The sequence below is a fragment of the Stomoxys calcitrans genome, chromosome 2 (genome assembly GCF_963082655.1).
Source record: "Stomoxys calcitrans chromosome 2, idStoCalc2.1, whole genome shotgun sequence".
NCBI classification, from domain to species: Eukaryota; Metazoa; Arthropoda; class Insecta; order Diptera; family Muscidae; genus Stomoxys; species Stomoxys calcitrans.
Genome location: NC_081553.1, coordinates 28,380,155 through 28,397,714, shown reverse-complemented (window position 1 = coordinate 28,397,714; position 17,560 = coordinate 28,380,155). Strand labels below are relative to the sequence as shown.

The window sequence follows — 17,560 nt, the reverse complement described above, 5'->3', positions numbered from 1 at the left end:
GAAGCCAGCAAAGGGCCCGAGCAAGGGGGAGTTGTACAGACCGATCTCCCTTCTATCACCAGTAGCCAAGACGCTTGAGGTACTACTCCTCCCGAGTCTCGTTGGAGAATATCCATTCGGCGAGCGTCAGCACGTATTTCGAAGACTACATAGCACAACAACTGTTTTTCATGCCATCATCGCACACATTTGCCGTGGCTTCAATCAGCCCATGCCATGTGATAGGAGGTTTTTGTGGCACTGGGCCTATGGAAAGCATTCGACAAGGTCGGCCATGCCAAACTATTTGAAGACATCGCCAACAGCCAGGCCTTAAACGTTGGTAATTATCTGGGTGATCTCCAATTTTTGGAATTGAGATATAAAAAGTCGAAACACTGTAGTGTGAAACAGGGAGTTCCCCAACGGATTAGAACTCTGAGCTCCAAACCGTAACAGCGATTGACTCGAAATCGTGGTTGTTCAACCGGCAATTTATTGAGCATCGCAGATTTCTGGATCTGGATACTCAACAGAATCAAGCAGAAGGAAGATAGAACACAACATACTGCTACAACAACAACAACCCAATCCCATGGCAGCCGGTTGTACGTACCGGATTGACCCGATGAATTCCTTCATCGGCAAGGGCTGCCGCCTCAGTGTACCACACACTGCTACTACAACAACAACAACAACAACAACAACAACCAATAGTAAAATGTCAGTGTGAACAAAGGGCATCAACAAGCTCTCTCCATCTAGCTCTATCTTTGTTCATGGCCTAGGCTTAATTCCACGATATATGGATTTTTTCTATTTCTCTTTTTGTACAGTGGATCCATGTGTTTCTCGAGCGTCTCCTCTTTCGCTGTCCTTGTGGGTTCCAGTCATTTTTCGCTTTATCAACGCGCAATAGGCGTAGAATATGACCCAATCAAGTCCGTTTTATCTTCTGGACTTAAAACGCACACATTTGCCGTGGTTTACTCAGGCCAGCCAGACCTATCGAAAGCATTCCACATTGTCAGTCATGCCAAATTATTTAAGGATATCGCCAACACGTCTCTCCAGCCAGGACTGAAGCGCTGGGTGGCGAATTATCTTTGTGGTTGCAGTCATTTCGGAACAACGTAAAGTGATACAGGAAGTTCCCCAAGGCGAGGTGATATTTCCGCACTGTTTAACGTCTACCTATCCTTCATGCCATTCTTACCAGGCCGCATAGAAATCGTATCATATGCGGATGAATTTACGATCATGTCATCACACCATCAAATCTTCTTAAATGTGGTCATGCAGCTCCAGTGTGGTCTCGTAAGCTTTGTGACACGCAGTGGAATAATAGTCAGATCTGTCTCCTCATTTCACCCGTAGACCACCTCCATCAGGAGACATAGATCCTACCCGTGCGAACACATAATGATATGCCCAGCAATACTTTCTGGGCTGTTATCGCAGGGACCATCCAAATCATCATCTTGTGGATAGGTACCCAACACCCAGAAGCCATAATTTGGATATACATGATCTAGAGAGAGAGATTCAGCGATATAAGAGAGAATCCTAGATCAAGCGGGTCTAGACAATATTCCTGCAGATACGCAGATATTGGAATATTGGAGAAAGACCGCCTTCCATTGCACCTGAAGAAATTGACTTCCCCCGACAAACCAGAGTAATTGTGGCTCAAATACGATCCAACAGATGCCTCTGCCTCAATTCCTACAGAGAAATGATTAAAGTGTATCCCGATTGTGACCTGGGACCACACGACAAACATCAACTGTTTAACTGCCCATCTAGACAAACTCGACTCAGACCCAGATCCCTATGAACGCAATCCACCTTAGTCGCATAGTTCGTGAATGTGGATATTCAACAGAACCAGGCAGACAGAAACCAACACACTGCTGCAAAAAAGAAGAGCTCAATACTTGAAACGCTAGCATACATTGATATAAAAATGGCTTCAAACTGATCTTTGGGGCCGTTTGGTCTGTAGCGGCAGAACAAAGGCCCTGGTTTAAAGTTGATTGACTACCCCCAAAGTAGTACTACGACTTTTTTGTTTGGATTTTATGGAAAATTTTGCAATTTACATAAACTTAGCTTAAAATTTTGTATGTATCTCGCCTAGACGAGGCCATTTAAACTTATCTATTGTATAAGAGAAATTTCTGTTGCTTTTCAACATCCAAACGAATTTCTTTCTCATTGGATTTGTGGATTTGTATTTATCGCCATATGCTTTAGAGTTTTCAATGAATGCTTCCTGCCAATGCAAAGAGTCAATGACAATTTGCGATTGTTATTCAATGATGCTGATGAGTTGTTGGCTCTCCACTTTCTTTGCAAATATCATATCATTCAGCTACAAAGCATTTATTCATTAATGCTAAATAGCCTTTTCTTATCTTCCAACACAATAAAAATTTGTCGAATTATAATGCGAGTCATTGCCAAAGCACAATACTTACAGTGCATCCATATTTCAGAGCAATGCCCTGTAGTGTGTCGGTCTTTTCGATTTCGTGGCGGACAAGTGTCTCATTGTTGCGTATGTTTTGATTGCAGCATGTACTGCCATACTTCTTTAAAGAACGCGAGGAATCGCGTATAGATTGTTTCTCATTGAACACAAAATCATCATCCATATCGGGCACAATTTCATGGAACTGCAAAAACAAAACAAAGAAACCAGTGGTGAATAATTTAATAATTTTTAACGACCACATATAGAAGATATAAGCATAAATAATAAATGTAATGTAATTGTTGTTAATGTATTTGGTGAACAGCAGTCCATCCGTCCATACATTCATACAATAATATTATGTAGTGACATTTGTGACGTCATAGACTGCGCAATTCAACAAAAATCGTAGGAGCAAGCTGGCTTGCCAATTTTGTAAATAGCCATTAAACTAGGTTGGGGCGAAGAAGACATAATTCCCCTACAGTCTAGTTTACAAATACATTTTATGCAATTTTAGTACTTTCGGGTTAAAAATATATAGCAATTATTATAAAAAGTAAAAGCAAACAAAAATAAAATACACACACATTGGCTAACATTAGATAGTATTCCCCTCCCCTCTGGCACTTACAACACCAATCCCCCCGCGAAACATTCATGTTCATGTAGTATGTAGTACCTTTTACCAATCTCTTTAGCAAAAGCAACACCAACAACAGCAATAAGCTTCACTTTCTCAAAAAATAATGGGAACGGGGGCACCACACAGACCTCACCACCACCCAATCACTGCCTCTGCCAACACTTTAACAATAATTTGGTGTAAAATAGCAACAAAAGCTTATGTAAACTTAAACTTTTATCTATAAATATTTGCACTAAATGTTTAAACAACGTTCACGGTAGATATATATAAATAACGGAAGATATTTTAGAGATATCTACGATTCAATTCTAAAACCAAAACAAAAACCTTCGCCTGCCCCGAACAACTGTCAAAGACTGTCGCAAATGACAGTAGAGTTGCCAGATAAGTACTGCAATGGATGGTTGACAGAGACAAGATATAGAAGGTTTATACGAAGCAATTTTGTCGCGCGACATGTAGCAGATACATGAATTGGGGAAAAAAGAGCTCAAAAAATGTGAGTTGAGTTTCCATTTTTTTAAAGGAATTTAATGGGGTTTTTGTGGAAGGTGTGGTCTTCTTATGGAATATAAATGGTATAAGCATGATTCACTAACATAATCTTGTTGAAAGCAATCATGAAATTCATAATTTTTCGATATTTTGAATTTATTTCTTTTCGCTGTCATATGGTTGAATTTTTTTTTAAGTTTTCTTTCATTTGTGTCATTTAGTCACTTTATATTTTGGGCAAGTGACGCTTCCTTGTATATGCGGATCATTTATTATAAATTGCAATGTAATAAACGATATAGACCTCCCAGGAACGGGTTAAGGCACGGGAAGATACCTTTGTAATCAAGGCGGATTTAATAAGGTGGTCTCTCGCGAACAGCTGTTAACAGCCTGCTAGGTTTGACGGTATTAAGATGTCAGATTTTTGGTTTTATTTTCTTTGTTATCTTCTCTCTCGCATATTCCCTGTTTATTTACGCGCATAAATATATATACACACACGCGCACAAATTTCTTTTTGTGTGTTGGCAAAACGTCGATCAGCTTAATAACATGGCGGATTGCAACGTATGATTTGTGGTTGTTGTACAAATGAGACCACCTTTAATTGTTTCGCCATGCTTTGTAACGTAGAATGCCAGCATATGCTTCACTGACCATCATCACTTAGATCAAACCTTGCTGAAAAACCATCATACGTAGTCCCTATTCTAAATAGAAAGAGTTCGCATTCGGATAAGTTTCAGCACAAGATTTTGACTGTTATTCCTAGTAGACGACTCGCTAAAGCCTGCTTGACCTCGTCCAAATCACAGGGCATACAACGCAAGCTACGGTGGTTCACATAACTGATTGGTCTATGGAAGGGTTGCAGAAGACTCTTCAATAAGAAGAAAACCACAAAGGTTTGGTTGGTTGGTTGTTTTCAGCTGTTCGCGTGAGACCACCTTTTTAAATCCACCTTGGAAGGCGAGTTAAAAAATTTCGACTTAATTAAATCCCTAGTCACAGATAAATTATCATCAGTTAAATTTCAGGGTGTGTCAAATAGACTGGCTCGTTGCTTAGAGAGACATAATCATCTTGAATTGGCATATTGTTGAAAATTATACATGGTTCCAGCCTAGATTACCATATGGGATTTTGGGAATACTTTAAGAACAATCATCGGTATGCACCAAGGTGGTCTCACGCAAACAGGTGTTAACAGCCGGCCAGGTTTGACGGTATTAAGATGTGAGATTTTTATTTGCATTCTCTTTGTGGTTATCTTCTTTGCCGCATATTATCTGCTCATGCACGCACATGTGTGTTGTAATTCTGATTTTGGGAATACTTTAAAAACAATCACCGGTATGCACCACGGCGGATTTAAAAAGGTGGTCTCACGCAAACAGCTGTTAACAGCCGGCCAGGTTTGACGGTATTAAGATGTCATATTTTTGTTTGCATTCTCTTTGTGGTTATCTTCTTTGTCGCATATTATCTGCTCATGCACACACACGTGTGTTGGCAAAACGTCGATCATCTTGATGGCAGATTGCACCATACGATTTGTGGTTGTATTTAACTGGGTATTCACAAATTTTAATGTAATAGGTTTATTTGACAGATTTCTTATATAGAACTGTCAAATAAACCTATTTAAAACCTTCAATAAGTTTTGTGAATTGGTCCGTAAAACTACAGTTCATCAAATAATGCTAGCGACATGTGGAAGCTTTATTTCGGCTCTTGGCTATTGCTCTTCTAACGCTTTTAAGTGAATATTTGTACAAAAATATGCATTTGTTCCCCTTTGTAACAAATGACTTTAGTGCTACATCTCTGACAATTGCTCAAAGTAAAACAGTGTTGCCAAGTTTCCATTATTTTCACTAAAAACCAACGATAATAACAGTACAATTTTTGTAACGGTTTTATTTTGAAATCTAATTTCAAGGAATTCTTTGCAAATATTTATTTTATAAGTCCGGGTGTTTGCTGCGACAACTTAAATTATTTTAACAACAAACAAAAAAATAAAAGTTGGCGCAATACCCGAGCAGTAAAGCTCTATATACACGTTGATGTTTTCTTTCAAAATTCACGTGATAATTATAGGTGTACATAAGTGTATGTAGATATTTATATATACATATTTATATATATAGCTGACAAATATATATTTTAAATAAATAACCGGCTAAAACCTGTTGTCATTTAAGACAAAACACAAAGGTATAGAAACAAAGCCCCACCAAAAAGGTTCACAAATGAGTATGAAATAATTGTTTCAAATATAAACTCTCTGGACATAGAGGCGGAGGTGCTCGACTGGTACTACTGCTGTGTGTTTTTTTTTTTTGTTCTCCCCTTGAAATACAAACAATAATTACCGCATGTTTGGTTCATGCTGCTCCTCCTTCAGTTGCTGCTGCTGCTGCCAATGTTAACACTCAAGTAAACAATGAATTAACTTTTCAAAAAATGTTAATAATCATAGTAAATCTTTTTTAAATGAACGAACAAATTGAAATCTTAATACCTGTCTCTTGGCAAAATAAAAACAAACAAAATGCGATCCCCTCGTATTCAGTTACACATTAAAAAACAAAAGTATAGAAATTAAAGTTAAGTAATTAAATTAGAATTATAATAAAATTGCAAAGATTAGAATATCTATGTACATACAAACATTTACAGGTAAACGAAACAAAAGGGAAGGAGCAGAGTGGTTATTTGATATGGGGGAAAAAATTGATTGTTTGGAATGGCGATGTCTTAAATATGGCAATTTGGCCTTCATTTGTTCGTCGTTTTTAATTTATGAAACAATGAACTTTTCAAAGTGCTGGCCGCTTCTATAAATTCGTTATATTAACACCATGTATTAATTTATTTATAGGTATTGATGTGATTCGGTATAAATTATGAAAGCAGGCAGTTTTCTTTAAATTATTGTGAATTCACCACTATAAATCGTGATATGAGGGAGGCATATCAAAATTTATTATATTGAATTAATTGAATTTCAAATGTTGCTGATTCATAATCTTATAATCTTATCAAAGTTCGTTCACACCTACAACATATGTGACTACATTTTGGTGGTTCGTTACGACTTTCTATACATCCTTTTAGGGGTCGTTGACATATAAAACCCATCAGGGAAAGACTAAAATTGGAAGGAGAAGTTCGAAGGTATTCTGTTCCTCTTTTAAGCTGGATATGCACCTCTTGCGAAATTTTCGGTTGCAGCCAGGATGTACTAATAAGGTGAGGTCATGCGAACAGCTGAGTACAATTTTTTTATTTTTGTTTTGATTTTGCAGTAAATCTAAATGTCAAAGGCTTGATATCACAGCTGGGATATTTTTCTAAAATCTTATGTCGCCAATGAAAAATATTTGTGTAGAATACAAGATGGCGACAAACATCGATACTTTATTTCATGTTGCATGGAGCTATTACAACATACATTTTCATTCGTGGTTGCAAGAAAATATACACGAATGTCTATTATGTCACCCTGTTACGCAAAGAAAAAATTGCCAATCAAGGTAGTTTCCAAGATATATTTATTTACAGGTAGTGGCAGTTCCCAAAAACAAAATATTGAGTGCACTATTTGTCAAAAGCAGTGATTAGTGCAACCCTGATTTTGTGTATGTTACTAGTTCGCGCCATTTTTCGTCGTTTGTGTGTGTTATGGTTCTTAACTATTGGGTTGCCCAAAAAGTAATTGCGGAATTTTTAAAAGAAAGTAAATGCATTATTAATAAAACTTAGAATGAACTTTAATCAAATATACTTTTTTTACACTTTTTTCTAAAGCAAGCTAAAAGTAACAGCTGATAACTGACAGAAGAAAGAATGCAATTACAGAGTCACAAGCTGTGAAAAATTTGTCAACGCCGACTATAGGAAAAATCCGCAATTACTTTTTGGGCAACCCAATATAATACTCACACACAACCCAAACTTGTTGTTGTTGTAGCAGTTTATTGTGTTCTATCTTTCGTCTGCTTGATTCTGTTGAGTGTCAAGACCCAGGAACTCCGCGACTAAGATGGGGTGCGTCCACAGGGATCTGGGTCTGAGTCGAGTGGGTCTGGCCGGGCAGTTAAACAGGTGACGTGTATCGTGCGGTCCCTGGTTACAATCGGGACATACATCTTGCACGTCGGCATCAATCCTAGCGCCCAAACTTGTTGACAGGTAGTGCACTCTCCAGAAAAAGTTGTACTCAGCTGTTTACGGTACACTACCTGTTATTTATGTCATGGTAGTTTCTTTGAGGATAGATTTTTGTCGTTGTGCTATTGACACTACCTCTTATTGTGCCGCGACATAAGGCCTGGTTATGTTCTCGTTAACATACCGTAAATGTAGGAAAATGTGTCAGCTGTTTTGTTTTGATTACCGAACGTCTGTCGACCGTAACCGGAAAGAATTCAGTGAAAACAAAATCGTACGTTCCCTTTTCTTGTCAGCTGATAAAATTTGAAGTTTGAATAAATTTAAAAACCAAAAATGTATGTTTAGAAAACTCCCATCTCCTATACTATTTCTCTGTGGAATTTATTACAATTTATTGTCAATAATTAAGGTTGATTGGGTAGCCCACCATGAAAAGGTGACCAGTCTGATCTGTTATGAAAACTAAATTAAAAAGTGAGACATATGTGATAACAATAACAGATTATGGTGTAAGCGCCTATACGGCGCTGTCGTGTCGGCTAATCTATGTTAGCACTATGTCGTGAAACAGGGGTCTGTTCAGGGATTCCACATACTACACCAGGCGCTTCTACCTCACTGTACTAGGGCCCACGGCCTTGAGGGCCGCCATATACGCATACTGATATAGACCCGGCACGGAATGATTATAAGCACCATATCAGTTCAAACTCTGAGCTCCAATTTTTTGGCATTACGAGAAACTCAGCCGAGAGCACCGGGCGAGTCCACAGGTTGCGGTTTGTGAAAGGCTTCGTATACGGAGTAGCTGCAATTGCAGTCACAGACAATCAGCGGTATAAATACTGAGTGCCTGTGATACTCGATGTGACAAGGCAAACTTTTGGCGTCTTTTAATAACCAATGGCAATAACTTTGGAAAGACGTCTACACGTCTCGCATCTCTGCGTGGAGGGCCGTCTTCTCAGTCCTGCCCTTGTTCTTCGTTATGCCTGAAGATCTTCGACGTCAGACCCCTCTGATTGGTTCTACATTTACGAGAGCATAACCAGGCCTTTACTAGTATGCAACGTACGTATGTTCTAAGATATACTCATTTACGGGTAGTGGCAGTCGCCCAACAAAAAAATATTTTATGCACTATCTGTCAAAATCAGTGATTAGTTAACTCTGATATTATGTATGTTACTAGTCCGCGCCATTTTTCGTTGTTTGTGTGTGTATACACACACACAACCAAAACTCGTTGACAGATAGTGCACTTTGCGAAGAAAAACTGTACTCAGCTGTTACCGGTACACTACCTGGTAATTATGTCATGCGTTTGTTCACAATCAAGTTCAGAGTGAAAAAAGAGAAAAAAATTTTGCGGGTATTTGTTAACATTCACAATAGGCAGATTTTGACAATCTTAAAGATGTAACTAAACCTTCTATTAGTGAATACTGTATCCAATCCACGTGTGCGCAAAGAAGTAGTAAAGAAGTAAAACTAGGCGCGCACACAAAATTTCCGCTTAGCCAGAACGATCCTATTAAGTCTCGGTGCCCTTTTCTTTTCATATTCTTCCGAGGTTATGAAACATAGTCCGGCTGTCATATGAACTGATTTCCTGATTTTGTGTCCATAAAGATCGAATTTTGATCTATTTCATTGAAATTTGCAACAGTTGTGTTTGACGCCTCTCCAACCCCTGCCGAATTTTGTCCGGGCGGTATTGTAACCCACGATATCTGTACAGAATGTAGTCCGATTTGAACTACAATATATTTGTATATGTTTCTACAAAATGGGTTGTTGTCACATGTCCTTCAAACTAACCCACATACCTTGGCAAATGAAACTATTCAATTAAAGTTTGAAAAGTATTGGAAACTAGACAATTATTATTAAAAATTAAATACATTGAATCATACTTCAGATAGATGCCTGTAGGACTATTCACACAAATGTGCCTATGACAAGTGGTTATCGGACAATTACACTTGTTTCACAAAAGTAAAGGTTATATGACATAGCGATTGATAACAATGTCTGTGAATATCCCACATATCTTTCAAGTGCATAATACACAATAATTCTATGACACTTCAAGAAAATTATTTCGTAGTACGAGTAATTGACTTCAAATCCATGAGAATCATCAAAAGGAAATGACAAATCGTCATATTCATACCGGAACATAGTATTTTGGATAGGATCAACAATTATGATTGATGAGTTGGAAGGAAAGTGGTCATAATGACCAATTCTTTTGTTATGTTTAAGAAAAAATAAAATCACGAAATTTGTCATTCTGATTATTTGTATAATAAGGCAATCATTCAAAATTTGTCATAACTCAAAACTACCACTTCTGGCAATAAGAACTAGAAAAAACTTTTTTTTTGTTTTGTTAAATACTAGTTCGAACGTTAGGGCGTATATGCGGCGGAAAATGAATAATGGTTCTTGTTGTCAGACAGAAAGTTGAACCTAAACGGTAAAAAATGTTGAACAATTTAGTCTATTGTCTTTAGAAAAACCGAATAAATTTCAATATGAATGAGCTTATGTGTACAAATTTTAATCTACGAGTATTTGTTTTGATTAATTATTTATTTGATTTAATTTTTTGCACACTACGAGTGTGGTTCTAAAATTAGCGGACATTTGGCAAGCATTTCAAAGTGGTGGAAAAACTAAGCAATGTGGTCTCTTAAGTGTGGTACTATGTTCGCTTTTAGCTAAATTTTTTCATGATTAATTTTTTAAGATAATAGATTTTGAAGTAAAATAACTTGCTATTTTCATTCAATATGTCATTCCCTCATTACATATGAAGAAATTTTCATCACATATGTCATCATTGAGATTTGTTTAGTGTTTTAAAAAAGTAACAGTGAAAAACATGTGTTTTCACCGGTAAAAAACGAACAAAGTACCAGCCATTAGAATTTAAATTTTATGCCCAAGAAGGTTGCCAGATTCCATGATGGTAATTTTTTTTTGGACCACCCTCTTTTAATAGGAACTATCAATTTCTCATATTATTATGCAAAAAATAGTTATTACTCGAAACATTTAGCCTAACAAAACTTTATTTCAATGAAGCCCTTTAAAAAAAAATACAAAGTACATGATAAAAGTTTCAATAACCGTCTTTTTTGCAATTCTTTGAAATTTTTCATTATTATAAATGTTAAACAAGTTGTTAATATAAATCTATTGACATATATGTTCTGGTATAATTAAAAACACATAAGCACATAAGAACGAGTGGTGCGTGGTCGTCATGTTCTGCTGTTGTCTATCATACGTAAGTCACACCTGCCGGAGGTGTGTGACAATGGCGCCACTTTCAAAAGCAAACATTGATACTACAAATCAAACTTGCACAGACAATGTGTAAATCACACTGCCGTTAACGGAATGTCCATAGACGCTACTTGGTCAATGAGAAAGCTCCCTTAAACTCGGGGTGGTAGTCTCAGCAATTAAAATTCTATGAATTTCAATAAATTCTAGGATTTTTTATAAATTATATGAGTTTTCATAAATGTTATGCATTTTTATAAATTCAATGAATTTTTATAAATTCTAACAATTTCCATAAAGTTATCACTTTTTAAAAATGCATGAATTTTCATAAATTCTATGAATTGTCATAAATTTTCATAAATTCTATGAATTTTCATAAATTCTATGAATTTTCATAAATTCTATGAATTTTCAAAAATTCTATGAATTTTCATTATTTCTATGAATTTTTATTAATACTTTGAATTTTTATTAATTCTATGATTTTTTATAAATTCTATGAATTTTCATAAAGTCTATAAATTTTCAAATATTGTATAAGAATATATGAATTTTCATATATATTATGAATTGAGATTCAATTACACAATATAAAGGGTGATTTTTTTGAGGTTAGGATTTTCATGCATTAGTATTTGACAGATCACGTGGGATTTCAGACATGGTGTCAAAGAGAAAGATGCTCAGTATGCTTTGACATTTCATCATGAATAGACTTACTAACGAGCAACGCTTGCAAATCATTGAATTTTATTACCAAAATCAGTGTTCGGTTCGAAATGTGTTCATTCACCGTAACGTTGCGTCCAACAGCATCTTTGAAAAAATACGGTCCAATGATTCCACCAGCGTACAAACCACACCAAACAGTGCATTTTTCGGGATGCATGGGCAGTTCTTGAACGGTTTCTGGTTGCTCTTCACTCCAAATGCGGCAATTTTGCTTATTTACGTAGCCATTCAACCAGAAATGAGCCTCATCGCTGAACAAAATTTGTCAAAATTTGAACACATTTCGAACCGAACACTGATTTTGGTAATAAAATTCAATGATTTGCAAGCGTTGCTCGTTAGTAAGTCTATTCATGATGAAATGTCAAAGCATACTGAGCATCTTTCTCTTTGACACCATGTCTGAAATCCCACGTGATCTGTCAAATACTAATGCATGAAAATCCTAACCTCAAAAAAATCACCCTTTATATATATTCTACAAATGTTCATAAATTCTATACACTTTTATAAGTTCAATGAATTTTTATAAGTTCAAAAAATTTTCATAATTTCAATGTATTTTCGTAAATACTATTAATTTTTATGAATTCTATGAATAAATTAATTGTGTGAATTTTCATAAATTATGTGAATATATACAATGAATTTTCATAAATACTATGAATTTTCGTAAATTCTATTAATTGTCATAAATTCTATGAATTTTCATAAATACTATGAATTTTCATAAATTCTATGAATTTTCATAAATATTATGAATTTTCATAAATCCGATGAATTTTTATAAATTTTATGAAATTTCATAAATTTTATGAATTTTCATAAATCCGTTTGCGCTCTATTATTTTGATCTTTTGGTGATTTTTCACCTTTGTAAAACACTTCAACATTGCCAAAATCTTTTTGTTGTGTACTTGAACATTCTTTGAATGTCACTGCAAGTGTTTTTTTGTTCTAAGGCCGCATTGACCTACAGCACAGCGACGGGCCGGTTCGTTTAGTTTGCCTATTTGCGCTTAATCAATTTGACAAAGGCGTTCATGAGAAACATGACGTATCTAATAAGTTCGATGCTATGCTATTCTTTAAATAGAAAGCATTTAATATGATCTCGAACTAGAAGATGTTCAAAATATAACGAAAAAATTTTCATAAATTGTATAAATTTTCATAAATTTTATGAATTGTCATTAGTTTTATGAAATTGTAGATTTTTGTTAGATTTATTTGTCGAATAAAGGGTTTGTTTTTGTTTCTCTTTATATTAGAAAGCAAAATAAAACCTCTTTCTTGAAAAGTTTTAGGTTAGATGTTTCATAAATTTTGTTAATTCCAAGAGTTGCTAATTTCATCAGTTTTCATAAATTTTATTAGTTTTTATAAATTCCATGAATTTTTATAATTTCTATGAATTTTCATTAACTTTATGAATTTTCATAGATTCTATGAATTTTCATAAATTTTATGAATTTTCATAAATCTTATGAATTTTCATAAATTCTATGTATTTTCATAAATTCTATGAATTTTCATAAATTTTATGAATTTTCATAAATTCTATGAATTTTCATAAATTCTATGAATTTTCATAAATTCTATGAATTTTCATAAATTCTATGAATTTTCATAAATTCTATGAATTTTCATAAATTCTATGAATTTTCATAAATTCTATGAATTTTCATAAATTCTATGAATTTTCATAAATTCTATGAATTTTCATAAATTCTATGAATTTTCATAAATTCTATGAATTTTCATAAATTCTATGAATTTTCATAAATTCTATGAATTTTCATAAATTCTATGAATTTTCATAAATTCTATGAATTTACATAAATTCTATGAATTTTCATAAGTCATAGTCTTTGAGTATGTAGGCACCTTAATTAATTTAACAAAGGTGTTAATGAAGATACGAGGTCAAAATTCGAGATTTGCTATGCCCGTCAAAGTGGTTCGAATGATAACACACTTTCTCTGCTTTTATAAGTCATTTTCTTACAATAAAAAGCATTGAACATGAACTCGAGCTGGAAAAGTTCGAAAAATCACGATCAAAATAAAAGAGCGCAAACAGATAATTTTCTTACATTCTATGAATATTGATAAAATTGATGAATTGTCATAAATTCTATGACTTTTCATAAATTGTAAAATTTATTCTAAAAAATTTTTTTTGATAAATATACCATATAAATTTGTAAAAAACATCCTAATTATACAAATGTTAACTAACCTAAAATAATAATACCTAACAATATCTTAGGAAGATATGATATTAAAAGTCAATACCCCAAAATAAAAACAAAGAATCACACGAAAGGTAGATACTTCAAGGTCTGAGAATAACATTCAAAATTTTAAAAACAATGGTATATGGCACACATACTTAGTTATTTATTTGTATGTACGAAGGTATATTTGAATTTGCATATACAAACAGTAATGATAAAAAGAAATCTCTAAAACAATATGTACAAATTTTTTTCTATCCATCATTTCTCATAAACAGCAATTTAGTACATAAAAGAATAATAATAATATCAACAACATGATTGTGCCAGCTGCTATGCATCACTACGAGAAGTTGTTATGGTTGAAAATATGATAAGGCCTTCATCGTATCACGGGCAAAGTTACAAATCTTATTTGAAAACTTAAAGGCGTTCGTTCTGCATTGAGGCGAGGAGTGTACACCGATCCCGGTCGTTGGCTTTGAAATAGCACGTAAAAAAGGGGCGAAAAAAGTGAAGGGCTATTGATTTGGCACATGTTAGGGGCCACACCAAATACCGCCCAGGTGGATCCATAAGTATATATAGCCTCCATATAAACGCTTTCCCCCACTTTAACTGCTTCAGCCTCTAGAAGTTCCATTCATACGCCCACCTATTTTTTAGTAATAATTCGGATGTAAAATAGCTACTTTGCATTTATAAAGGTTCCGCCAGCTTAACGCTCTTTTATTTGTATTATACTCATCTCTTAACGACTAACTGAATGTTGTAATAATTCAAGGGAGGGAATGATTTATAGAATAACTTTTATAGAAATCTTTAAAACAACATTGTAATACGTAAATGTTCGTAGCATTAGTGTTTCACAGCTAATAAACTAAATAAATAAATACGCGCGTTTACTTGCGCCATATGTAAATTAAATGAAAAGTGATGGAAATTTGATAGATGGAGCTTTAAAGAACTACAAAGGAAAAGCTAAAAACACAATAAAATTCTAGATAGCGCATTTATTGTGGCTGCAGGAAAACGTCATACGTACACAGAAATGTCGCAGAAATCACACGTGGAGTACAGGGTTGCCATTTAGCTATACTTCATACAAGATTTAAAGAAGGGTATATTAAAAACAGGTTTATATTTTTTCAATGCAATAATTACAAATAAAGTTAATTTTAAATATCCTTTACTTCTGGATAGTTTTTTCGAATGTGGATTTAACAATAAAATGTATTTTTACAATTACAAGATTAGAATACAATAATGAAAGTTATTGAACCAAACGCATTTTTAAGCATTCGTAGCAATTACATTAGGTTTACTAGTCAGCAGAAAAAGATATCTATCAACTATTAACCATAAAAAGACGGCAACTCTAATAGTGTAACTTATTCTCAATATTAAGCGTATCAATGAAAAATATCTGTTTACATGATAATTTCATATTTGCAACAATGGTAATAATTGTGTTTTTTTTTCAAATTCCTTTACAGAAAAATGTGCAAAAAAATATAACCAATCTGTGAAACCTATGAAAGCAATTGACGGTAGTCATGTTAAACGGCATTGTTTTCTTATGTATGTAGATACTCCCATCAATGTAGAGGTGCGTATCAATAATGATATTGTTGATGTCTTTGCAGTTTTTATCACCTATCTATCGCTCAAGTACTTATTGATGTTATTTGAATAATGACATGTATTTTTCTCCTACTCTCATCAGCCAAATGGTTGACAACAGCAAACGGAACTAAAAGCAGTTGTTGTTGCTACAATGCTCATAGAAACCATTTGCTTCAAAATATTTGTCAATTAACAGCAATTTTTGGTGATTAATTATGTATGTATGTATATTGGCCAAAAAATATTTCCTTTACTAATTACTAAGTAAATTGTCACCAGAGTGGTGCAAAATTTCACACCTTTGTCTGTTGACATTTCTATAAGAGACAGTAGCAACATACATAAATGACGGATTAAATTTTAAGGATTGAAGTTGAAAGAGTTGTTGATCATAAATAAAGGCTTCTATGAAAGTGCTTCATGTGGCCCATGGGATATACTTTGTACTAAGTTTTCTATTGTCTGCGAGTTGATTTGAAAATAACGTTTGCCATTGATTAATATGTACAACAGTCCATATGGTGAATGGGAAATTCCAAGTTAAATCAAAACCTCAAAAGGTTTTAGAGTTCTCAGGCTAAAACGATATACTTTCTATGAAGTCCCAAATTGTACCTGTCGGTCTATATGTCTGTTGGGAGTTTTTTTTTTGGGGTGGGGCGTTCCCCCTAGATACTTGACCTCAAATTTAAATATATGGTTTAAGTTTTCCGATTACTATTAAAGAATATTCACACAAAAATTTGCATAATTTGATCCACCCACCTGGTATATACCTCAAAATATGTGGTTTAGTCCATATTAACTTAAAGCCTTTTTGGGTGACACTTGACATTTAGCACAGATACTTCTTGTTTAACCATATCGAAATCATAGCTCCTATATATTCTGATCCTCCGACTTGACTAATATAGTATGGTTAAATTTCAAGGACAGATGAGTGTCAACCTCACCTAAACGTCAAGTTTTTTGTGCATTTTCTTTATCAACCAACACGCAGGGGAAGGCAACTCTTGCCCTATACACCTGCAAGAGAGCCATTGGCAAAAGTTGGGGGTTTAGACCGCGCGTCATGCATTGGGTATATACTGTAGTTGTTAGACCTTTAATCAATATGGTGTTGTGGTCTGGTGGACGGCGCTTTAAAAGTCCAAAAAGTTAAATACTGATCATTCGACCCCACTCAGAAATGGCCAGCAAATCCAGGTACAGTGTTACGTCCATCCTATTTTCAATCTATACAAGACTCGGTCTATGCTCGAATGAAAATGAATGACAGAGATTGCTGTCATTTGCAAACACGTAGATCAAATTCGAAGTCAGACCCAACAGATCGTCATTGAAAATAAGAAAAAAAGGGAAGGAGAACCTTGTGGTACTTCTGCGGACAATCTATATTCATCAAATGAGAACCCATCTACTACAACCTTTATAGTGCGATCTCTTAAACAGTTCGATTTAAATCGAGCAAAGTTATTACCAACACCAAAGGTGACAAGATTTGAAAGGATTACACCGTGCCAGACCCTTTCAAATGCCTTGAAGATATCCAGAGCGATGACCTTACTCTCACCGAATTGGTGAAAAGAAGGACTCCAACGTATCAACAGGAATATCATAAGGTCACCCGTGGAGCGATTTCTGTGGAACCCATACTTTCGATCGCTAAGAAGACCTTTGAACTCTAAATATCTCCCAAGATCGTGATTAACTCTGTGCTCTCCAAAACCTTGGAAAGCGCGAAGCATAACGCCATTTGTCGGTAATTTGTCACCTCACCCTCCTTGGGGATAGGCTGCATGCTCACAATCTTTCGATAAGCAGGGTTGAAAAGATTGCATAAAGGACGAGCGAGTGCCAAAGAATACTTGCATGGAA

General features: G+C 34.8%; 1 protein-coding gene and 1 long non-coding RNA gene across 4 annotated transcripts in view; one reads left to right on the top strand and one right to left on the bottom strand.

The window, feature by feature from the left end:
* LOC106080547 (lysM and putative peptidoglycan-binding domain-containing protein 2) overlaps nucleotides 1–17,560 on the bottom strand; it is a 30,250-nt gene that overhangs the window by 7,070 nt on the left and 5,620 nt on the right. The window contains exons 1-2 of one of the 3 annotated variants that reach the window (XM_013241962.2): nucleotides 3,138–3,452; nucleotides 2,460–2,657 (exon numbers count right to left, since the gene is read on the bottom strand). In XM_013241962.2, coding sequence (XP_013097416.1) covers nucleotides 2,460–2,636 — 177 coding nt within the window. In that variant the 5' untranslated portion in view covers nucleotides 2,637–2,657; nucleotides 3,138–3,452. Of the gene's footprint in view, nucleotides 1–2,459; nucleotides 2,658–3,137; nucleotides 3,453–17,560 lie in introns of those variants that run through there. The other 2 variants (XM_013241963.2, XM_013241961.2) reach the window with 2 other exon arrangements.
* On the top strand, nucleotides 15,387–16,101 carry LOC106080548 (uncharacterized). The gene is made up of 3 exons (XR_001220232.2): nucleotides 15,387–15,442; nucleotides 15,553–15,637; nucleotides 15,703–16,101. It is a non-coding gene; the product is annotated as an uncharacterized LOC106080548 (long non-coding RNA).